Raw genomic sequence first — 12,555 nt, forward strand, 5'->3', positions numbered from 1 at the left:
TCTCGCACGCACTCCCTGGGAGCGTCTCGCACGCACTCCCTGCGCCGCCAGTCGTCATTTGAATGCTGATTTGATCTGTAAAGGGGGTTTCACGTCTCCCAATCACCTCTCCTGGCCCCCACGTCCCAGCCCGTTACGTTACCGTGCAGCTGGCTGCGGGTTTCGGTCGGCGGGTTTCGGTCAGTGCTGGTGCTGTCGCTCGGAGGGGGGTCCGAGAGGCTGTGATCTGCTCCCCCTGGAAAGCGGGAGTGAGTCTCAGTGGAGGACGTCCATGACAAAGGGCAGTGGAGATTAAAAACCTAGAAGGGAACCAGAAACAGAGACAGTGATCAGCGACAGGGTCCTGGAGGATTTCTGGTTGCAGTCCTGAGATAGTTTCTGGGTTTGGAGTGATGAAATACTTACAGAAATACACTACCTTATCAAGGGGTCACACATAACAAATTATTTTTGAAGGGTTGTGTACGCAAACTCATTTTGCACCATCAACGTCACACACACAGCGAGGGGATCAAAGTTAATCTGTATTTTTGCTCATGTTGGTTAAGGGATAAATATTGGCCCCCGGACATCGGGAGAACTCCCCCTGCTCTTCTTCCAACAGTGGCCGTGGGATTATTAACATCCACCTGAACAGCCAGACGGGGGCAGCAGGTTTAAACTCTCATTAGAAAGACGGCACCTCCAACAATGCTGCACTCCCTCGGGGCTGGCGCTGGGAGTGACGGTCCAGATTACGGAGTCAAGCCCCTGGAGTGGATATCGAACCCCCAATCTTCTGGGTCAGAGAGAGGAGTGATATTCACTGACCGGTCTGATAATGGGGACAGAATGAGGAATTTAGGAGAAATTTTTGCATGGAAAAGGACAAACAAAGTGGGAATAAGGTAAAGGTATTAATGTTCGCAGTACGAGTGGGGTCAAAGGACAATTGAATGTGTTGCTGGTGGGAGAAGTGATTGAGGCATTGGGTGAGAAGGGGGAATAGGTCAGGTTATATACACACAGGATCGTTATACCCCAATAACACAGGGTGTGATATATATACACAAAGGATCGTTATACCCCAATAACACAGGATCATTATACCCCAATAACACAGGGTGTGATATATATACACACAGGATCGTTATACCCCAATAACACACAGGGTGTGATATATATACACACAGGATCGTTATACCCCAATAACACAGGGTGTGATATATATACACACAGGATCGTTATACCCCAATAACACAGGGTGTGATATATATACACACAGGATCGTTATACCCCAATAACACAGGGTGTGATATATATACACACAGGATCGTTATACCCCAATAACACAGGGTGTGATATATAGACACACAGGATCGTTATACCCCAATAACACAGGGTGTGATATATATACACACAGGATCGTTATACCCCAATAACACAGGGTGTGATATATATACACACAGGATCGTTATAACCCAATAACACACAGGGTGTGATATATACACACAGGATCGTTATACCCCAATAACACACAGGGTGTGATATATATACACACAGGATCGTTATACCCCAATAACACAGGGTGTGATATATATACACAGGATCATTATAACCCAATAACACACAGGGTGTGATATATATACACACAGGATCGTTATACCTCAATAACACAGGGTGTGATATATATACACACAGGATCGTTACACCCCAATAACACAGGGTGTGATATATATACACACAGGATCGTTACACCCCAATAACACACAGGGTGTGATATATATACACACAGGATCGTTATACCCCAATAACACACAGGGTGTGATATATATACACAGGATCGTTATACCCCAATAACACACAGGGTGTAATGTATATACACACAGGATCGTTATACCCCAATAACACACAGGGTGTGATATATATACACACAGGATCGTTATACCCCAATAACACACAGGGTGTGATATATATAAACACAGGATCGTTATACCCCAATAACACACAGGGTGTGATATATATACACACAGGATCGTTATACCCCAATAACACACAGGGTGTGATATATATACACACAGGATCGTTACACCCAATAACACACAGGGTGTGATATATATACACACAGGATCGTTATACCCCAATAACACACAGGGTGTGATATATATACACACAGGATCGTTATACCCAATAACACACAGGGTGTGATATATATACACATAGGATCGTTATACCCAATAACACACAGGGTGTGATATATATACACACAGGATCGTTATACCCCAATAACACACAGGGTGTGATATATATACACACAGGATCGTTATACCCAATAACACACAGGGTGTGATATATATACACACAGGATCGTTATACCCCAATAACACACAGGGTGTGATATATATACACACAGGATCGTTATACCCCAATAACACACAGGGTGTGATATATATATATATACACAGGATCGTTATACCCCAATAATACAGGGTGTGATATATATACATACAGGATCGTTATACCCCAAGAACACACAGGGTGTGATATATATACACACAGGATCGTTACACCCAATAACACAGGGTGTGATATATATACACACAGGATCGTTATACCCAAATAACACACAGGGTGTGATATATATACACACAGGATCGTTATACCCAAATAACACACAGGGTGTGATATATATACACACAGGATCATTATAACCCAATAACACACAGGGTGTGATATATATACACACAGGATCGTTATACCCAAATAACACACAGGGTGTGATATATATACACACAGGATCGTTACACCCAATAACACACAGGGTGTGATATATATACACACAGGATCGTTATACCCCAATAACACACAGGGTGTGATATATATACACACAGGATCGTTATACCCCAAGAACACACAGGGTGTGATATATATACACACAGGATCGTTATACCCCAATAACACAGGGGGTGTGATATATATACACACAGGATCGTTATACCCCAAGAACACACAGGGTGTGATATATATACACACAGGATCGTTATACCCCAATAACACAGGGGGTGTGATATATATACACACAGGATCGTTATACCCCAAGAACACACAGGGTGCGATATATTTACACACAGGATCGTTTTACCCCAATAACACTGAGTGTGATATATATACACACAGGATCGTTATACCCCAATAACACAGGGTGTGATATATATACACACAGGATCGTTATAACCCAATAACACACAGGGTGTGATATATATACACACAGGATCGTTATAACCCAATAACACACAGGGTGTGATATATATACACACAGGATCGTTATACCCCAAGAACACACAGGGTGTGATATATATACACACAGGTTCGTTACACCCAATAACACACAGGGTGTGATATATATACACACAGGATCGCTATACCCCAATAACACACAGGGTGTGATATATATACACAGGATCGTTATACCCCAATAACACACAGGGTGTGATATATATATACACAGGATTGTTATACCCCAATAATACAGGGTGTGATATATATACACATAGGATCGTTACACCCCAATAACACACAGGGTGTGATATATATATACACAGGATCGTTATACCCCAATAATACAGGGTGTGATATATATACATACAGGATCGTTACACCCCAATAACACACAGGGTGTGATATATATACACACAGGATCGTTACACCCCAATAACACACAGGGTGTGATATATATACATACAGGATCGTTATACCCCAAGAACACACAGGGTGTGATATATATACACACAGGATCGTTATACCCCAATAACACACAGGGTGTGATATATATACACACAGGATCGTTATACACCAATAACACACAGGGTGTGATATATATACATACAGGATCGTTATACCCCAAGAACACACAGGGTGTGATATATATACACACAGGATCGTTATACCCCAATAACACACAGGGTGTGATATATATACACACAGGATTGTTATACACCAATAACACACAGGGTGTGATATATATATACACAGGATCGTTATACCCCAATAACACACAGGGTGTGATATATATACACACAGGATTGTTATAACCCAATAACACACAGGGTGTGATATATATATACACAGGATCGTTACACCCCAATAACACACAGGGTGTGATATATTTACACAGGATCGTTATACCCCAATAACACAGGGTGTGATATATATACACACAGGATCGTTTTACCCCAATAACACTGGGTGTGATATATATACACACAGGATCGTTACACCCCAATAACACACAGGGTGTGATATATATAAACACAGGATCATTATGCCTCAGTAACACAGGGTGTGATATATATACACAGGATCGTTATATCCCAATAACACAGGGTGTGATATATATAAACACAGGATCATTATACCCCAATAACACACAGGGTGTGATATATTTACACACAGGTTCGTTACACCCCAATAACACACAGGGTGTGATTATATATAAACACAGGATCATTATGCCTCAGTAACACAGGGTGTGATATATACACACAGGATCGTTACACCCAATAACACACAGGGTGTGATATATATACACGCAGGATCGTTAAACCCCAATAACACAGGGTGTGATATATATACACAGGATCGTTATACCCCAATAACACAGGGTGTGATATATATACACACAGGATCGTTAAACCCCAATAACACAGGGTGTGATATATATACACACAGGATCGTTATACCCCAATAACATAGGGTGTGATACATATACACACAGGATCGTTATACCCCAATAACACAAAGGGTGTGATATATATACACACAGGATCGTTATACCCCAATAACACAGGGTGTGATATATATACACACAGGATCGTTACACCCCAATAACACACAGGGTGTGATATATCTTCACACAGAATCGTTATACACAGGGAGTGATATATATACACAGGATCGTTATACCCCAATAACACACTGGGTGTGATATATATACACAGGATCGTTATACCCCAATAACACAGGGTGTGATATATATACACACAGGATCATTATACCCAATAACACACAGGGTGTGATATATATACACACAGGATCGTTATACCCCAATAACACACAGGGTGTGATATATATACACACAGGATCGTTATACCCAATAACACACAGGGTGTGATATATATACACACAGGATCGTTACACCCAATAACACACAGGGTGTGATATATATACACACAGGATCGTTATACCCCAATAACACACAGGGTGTGATATATATACACACAGGATCGTTACCCCCAATAACACACAGGGTGTGATATATATACACACAGGATCATTATACCCCAATAACACACAGGGTGTGATATATATGCACACAGGATCGTTACACCCAATAACACACAGGGTGTGATATATATACACACAGGATCGTTATACCCCAATAACACAGGGTGTGATATATATACACACAGGATCGTTATACCCTATTAACACAGGATGTGATATATATACACACAGGATCGTTATACCCCAATAACACAGGGTGTGACATATATACACACAGGATCGTTATACCCCAATAACACAGGGTGTGATATATATACACACAGGATCGTTATATCCCAATAACACAGGGTGTGATATATATACACACAGGATCGTTATACCCCAATAACACACAGGGTGTGATATATATACACACAGGATCGTTATACCCCAATAACACACAGGGTGTGATATATAAACACAGGATCGTTATAAACCAATAACACACAGGGTGTGATATATAAACACAGGATCGTTATAAACCAATAACACACAGGGTGTGATATATAAACACAGGATCGTTATACCCCAATAACACAGGGTGTGATATATATACACAGGATCGTTATACCCCAATAACACAGGGTGTGATATATATACACACAGGATCGTTACACCCCAATAACACACAGGGTGTGATATATATACACACAGGATCATAATACCCCAATAACACACAGGGTGTGATATATATACACACAGGATCGTTATACCCCCATAACACACAGGGTGTGATATATATACACACAGGATCGTTATACCCAAATAACACACAGGGTGTGATATATATACACACAGGATCGTTATACCCCAATAACACACAGGGTGTGATATATATACACACAGGATTGTTATAACCCAATAACACACAGGGTGTGATATATATATACACAGGATCGTTACACCCCAATAACACACAGGGTGTGATATATTTACACAGGATCGTTATACCCCAATAACACAGGGTGTGATATATATACACACAGGATCGTTTTACCCCAATAACACTGGGTGTGATATATATACACACAGGATCGTTACACCCCAATAACACACAGGGTGTGATATATATAAACACAGGATCATAATGCCTCAGTAACACAGGGTGTGATATATATACACAGGATCGTTATATCCCAATAACACAGGGTGTGATATATATAAACACAGGATCATTATACCCCAATAACACACAGGGTGTGATATATTTACACACAGGTTCGTTACACCCCAATAACACACAGGGTGTGATTATATATAAACACAGGATCATTATGCCTCAGTAACACAGGGTGTGATATATACACACAGGATCGTTACACCCAATAACACACAGGGTGTGATATATATACACGCAGGATCGTTAAACCCCAATAACACAGGGTGTGATATATATACACAGGATCGTTATACCCCAATAACACAGGGTGTGATATATATACACACAGGATCGTTAAACCCCAATAACACAGGGTGTGATATATATACACACAGGATCGTTATACCCCAATAACATAGGGTGTGATACATATACACACAGGATCGTTATACCCCAATAACACAAAGGGTGTGATATATATACACACAGGATCGTTATACCCCAATAACACAGGGTGTGATATATATACACACAGGATCGTTACACCCCAATAACACACAGGGTGTGATATATCTTCACACAGGATCGTTATACACAGGGAGTGATATATATACACAGGATCGTTATACCCCAATAACACACTGGGTGTGATATATATACACAGGATCGTTATACCCCAATAACACAGGGTGTGATATATATACACACAGGATCATTATACCCAATAACACACAGGGTGTGATATATATACACACAGGATCGTTATACCCCAATAACACACAGGGTGTGATATATATACACACAGGATCGTTATACCCAATAACACACAGGGTGTGATATATATACACACAGGATCGTTACACCCAATAACACACAGGGTGTGATATATATACACACAGGATCGTTATACCCCAATAACACACAGGGTGTGATATATATACACACAGGATCGTTACCCCCAATAACACACAGGGTGTGATATATATACACACAGGATCATTATACCCCAATAACACACAGGGTGTGATATATATGCACACAGGATCGTTACACCCAATAACACACAGGGTGTGATATATATACACACAGGATCGTTATACCCCAATAACACAGGGTGTGATATATATACACACAGGATCGTTATACCCTATTAACACAGGATGTGATATATATACACACAGGATCGTTATACCCCAATAACACAGGGTGTGACATATATACACACAGGATCGTTATACCCCAATAACACAGGGTGTGATATATATACACACAGGATCGTTATATCCCAATAACACAGGGTGTGATATATATACACACAGGATCGTTATACCCCAATAACACACAGGGTGTGATATATATACACACAGGATCGTTATACCCCAATAACACACAGGGTGTGATATATAAACACAGGATCGTTATAAACCAATAACACACAGGGTGTGATATATAAACACAGGATCGTTATAAACCAATAACACACAGGGTGTGATACATAAACACAGGATCGTTATACCCCAATAACACAGGGTGTGATATATATACACAGGATCGTTATACCCCAATAACACAGGGTGTGATATATATACACACAGGATCGTTACACCCCAATAACACACAGGGTGTGATATATATACACACAGGATCATAATACCCCAATAACACACAGGGTGTGATATATATACACACAGGATCGTTATACCCCCATAACACACAGGGTGTGATATATATACACACAGGATCGTTATACCCCCATAACACACAGGGTGTGATATATATACACACAGGATCGTTATACCCCAATAACACACAGGGTGTGATATATATACACACAGGATCGTTATACCCCAATAACACAGGGTGTGATATATATACACACAGGATCGTTATACCCCAATAACACAGGGTGTGATATATATACACACAGGATCGTTATACCCCAATAACACAGGGTGTGATATATATACACACAGGATCGTTATACCCCAATAACACACAGGGTGTGATATATATATACACACAGGATCGTTACACCCAATAACACAGGGTGTGATATATATACACACAGGATCGTTATACCCCAATAACACACAGGGTGTGATATATATACACACAGGATCGTTATACCCCAATAACACACAGGGTGTGATATATATACACACAGGATCGTTACACCCAATAACACAGGGTGTGATATATATACACACAGGATCGTTATACCCCAATAACACACAGGGTGTGATATATATACACACAGGACCGTTTTACCCCAATAACACACAGGGTGTGATATATATACACACAGGATCGTTATACCCCAATAACACACAGGGTGTGATATATATACACACAGGATCGTTATACCCCAATAACACACAGGGTGTGATATATATACACACAGGATCGTTATACCCCAATAACACAGGGTGTGATATATATACAGACAGGATCGTTATACCCCAATAACACAGGGTGTGATATATATACACACAGGATCGTTATAACCCAATAACACACAGGGTGTGATATATATATACACACAGGATCGTTACACCCAATAACACAGGGTGTGATATATATACACACAGGATCGTTACACCCCAATAACACAGGGTGTGATATATATACACACAGGATCGTTATACCCCAATAACACACAGGGTGTGATATATATATACACAGGATCGTTATACCCCAATAACACACAGGGTGTGATATATATATACACAGGATCGTTATACCCCAATAACACACAGGGTGTGATATATATACACACAGGATCGTTACACCCAATAACACAGGGTGTGATATATATACACACAGGATCGTTACACCCAATAACACAGGGTGTGATATATATACACACAGGATCGTTATACCCCAATAACACACAGGGTGTTATATATATACACACAGGATCGTTATAACCCAATAACACACAGGGTGTGATATATATACACACAGGATCGTTATACCCCAATAACACACAGGGTGTGATATATATACACACAGGATCGTTATACCCCAATAACACACAGGGTGTGATATATGTACACACAGGATCGTTATACCCCAATAACACACAGGGTGTGATATATATATACACAGGATCGTTATACCCCAATAACACACAGGGTGTGATATATATACACACAGGATCGTTATACCCCAATAACACAGGGTGTGATATATATACAGACAGGATCGTTATACCCCAATAACACAGGGTGTGATATATATACACACAGGATCGTTATAACCCAATAACACACAGGGTGTGATATATATATACACACAGGATCGTTACACCCAATAACACAGGGTGTGATATATATACACACAGGATCGTTACACCCCAATAACACAGGGTGTGATATATATACACACAGGATCGTTATACCCCAATAACACACAGGGTGTGATATATATATACACAGGATCGTTATACCCCAATAACACACAGGGTGTGATATATATATACACAGGATCGTTATACCCCAATAACACACAGGGTGTGATATATATACACACAGGATCGTTACACCCAATAACACAGGGTGTGATATATATACACACAGGATCGTTACACCCAATAACACAGGGTGTGATATATATACACACAGGATCGTTATACCCCAATAACACACAGGGTGTTATATATATACACACAGGATCGTTATAACCCAATAACACACAGGGTGTGATATATATACACACAGGATCGTTATACCCCAATAACACACAGGGTGTGATATATATACACACAGGATCGTTATACCCCAATAACACACAGGGTGTGATATATGTACACACAGGATCGTTATACCCCAATAACACACAGGGTGTGATATATATATACACAGGATCGTTATACCCCAATAACACACAGGGTGTGATATATATACACACAGGATCGTTACACCCAATAACACACAGGGTGTGATATATATACACACAGGATCGTTACACCCAATAACACAGGGTGTGATATATATACACACAGGATCGTTACACCCAATAACACAGGGTGTGATATATATGCACACAGGATCGTTATACCCCAATAACACACAGGGTGTGATATATATACACACAGGATCGTTACACCCAATAACACAGGGTGTGATATATATACACACAGGATCGTTACACCCAATAACACAGGGTGTGATATATATACACACAGGATCGTTACACCCAATAACACAGGGTGTGATATATATACACACAGGATCGTTATACCCCAATAACACACAGGGTGTGATATATATACACACAGGATCGTTACACCCAATAACACAGGGTGTGATATATATACACACAGGATCGTTATACCCCAATAACACACAGGGTGTGATATATATACACACAGGATCGTTATACCCCAATAACACACAGGGTGTGATATATTTCCACACAGGATCGTTACACCCAATAACACAGGGTGTGATATATATACACACAGGATCGTTACACCCAATAACACAGGGTGTGATATATATACACACAGGATCGTTTTACCCCAATAACACACAGGGTGTGATATATATACACACAGGATCGTTATACCCCAATAACACAGGGTGTGATATATATACACACAGGATCGTTATACCCAATAACACAGGGTGTGATATATATACACACAGGATCGTTATACCCCAATAACACACTTCATGATCTTGTATAACACTAGCTGGATGTTTTCTGATATTCTGTTGCTGCACGGGATTGGGAGGTCGTTGGATTTTGAAGTTTGGGAGGGCTGCTCATCTCCACTGTCAGGATATGGGAAGAGGGTGGCGAGAGAACTCACCAGAGAGAGTGGAGTAAGAGTTTTCTTGTTGGCTCCTGGAAAATAAAGAAACTGTGGTTTCCTTGCCCAATGCTGGTATAAATTTCAATAAATGCTGCAGTCACATAAAGACATCTTTACCTTCCATCTTTTGTGCGGGTAACTTTTCCAGTGAAGGCCAAGAAATGTTTGAAACTTTAATTTAATCTTATTCTTTCTTGCATCCTTTCTTCATTCGCAAATACCTCCTCGACAGTAATTAATACATTTAAACAAAACTTTTTTTGGTAAAATGTTTTAAAAGTGAGGACTTTTATTCTGGACTTCCCTCCAAACATGTTTTGAGTTCTTAGTATTAGCAAATAAAAGGAAAGCAATAGTTATAGCCACTTAGAACACATAATAAAATATAAATATTCCATTTTGACATGGTTTCAAATTTTGTTCGTCTCATGTCAACGAAACATACCGTTTTGTACTTGATACAGACAACAACAACCTGCATTTATATAGCGCCTTTAACATAGTAAAACGTCCCGAGGCGCTTTACAGGAGTGTAAATCGTCCGAAAATTTGACACCGAGCCACATAAGGAGATATTAGGACAGGTGACCAAAAGCTTGGTCAAAGAGGGAGGTTTTAAGGAGGAGAGAGAGAGGCGGAGAGGTTTAGGGAGGGAATTCCAGAGCTTAGGGCCCAGGCAGCTGAAGGCACGGCCGCCAATGGTGGAGCGATTAAAATCGGGGGGGGTGCGCAAGAGGCCAGAATTGGAGGAGCGCGGAGATCTGGGAGGGTTGTAGGGGCTGGAGGAGGTTACAGAGATAGGAAGGGGGGGCGAGGGCCACGGAGGGATTTGAAAACCAGGATGAGAATTTTAAAATGGAGGCATGGCCAGGCTTTGGTTAGGCCTCATTTCGAATAAAGTGTTCAGTTTTGCTCCCCTCACTCGTTGCGTGATATTGAGGAAGGGTAACGAGATTGATTGCTAGTTTAAAACACCTTGCACGCCCTGATCAGCTTCAGAAGCTGTGTCTATTTACTTTAGAGCAGCGTAGACTAAGGGCCGATTTCATTGAGGTCTCTAAAATAACGAAGGGACCAGATTGTGCCATTCTGACAAATTATTTCCATTAGAGGGTTGTTACCGCCTGGAACTGCCTGAAAGGGCGGCGGAAGCAGATTCAATAATAACTTTCAAAAAGGGAATCGGATAAATACTGGGAAAGGAAAAAATGTGCAGGAAATGTGGGGAAAGAGTGGGACTAATCGGAGAGCTCTTTCAAAGGGCCAGCACGGGCACAATGGGCCGAATGGCCTCCTTCTGCGCTTTATGATTCAATCAGATCGGTCGTGGAGGGTT

At 40.6% G+C, this 12,555-nt stretch overlaps 1 protein-coding gene across 5 annotated transcripts in view; it reads right to left on the reverse strand.

Annotated features, from left to right (window-relative positions):
* Positions 1–12,555, reverse strand: part of sipa1 (signal-induced proliferation-associated 1) — a 98,916-nt gene that overhangs the window by 6,325 nt on the left and 80,036 nt on the right. For all 5 annotated transcript variants that reach the window (XR_010958879.1, XM_067975604.1, XM_067975605.1 and 2 more), the window contains exon 12: positions 143–299. Coding sequence is in view for 4 of the 5 variants with exons in the window: in XM_067975604.1 (XP_067831705.1) it covers positions 143–299 (157 nt within the window). In the remaining variant the exon portion in view is untranslated. The remainder of the gene's footprint in view (positions 1–142; positions 300–12,555) is intronic.

The sequence above is a fragment of the Heptranchias perlo genome, chromosome 43, assembly GCF_035084215.1.
Source record: "Heptranchias perlo isolate sHepPer1 chromosome 43, sHepPer1.hap1, whole genome shotgun sequence".
NCBI lineage: Eukaryota > Metazoa > Chordata > Chondrichthyes > Hexanchiformes > Hexanchidae > Heptranchias > Heptranchias perlo.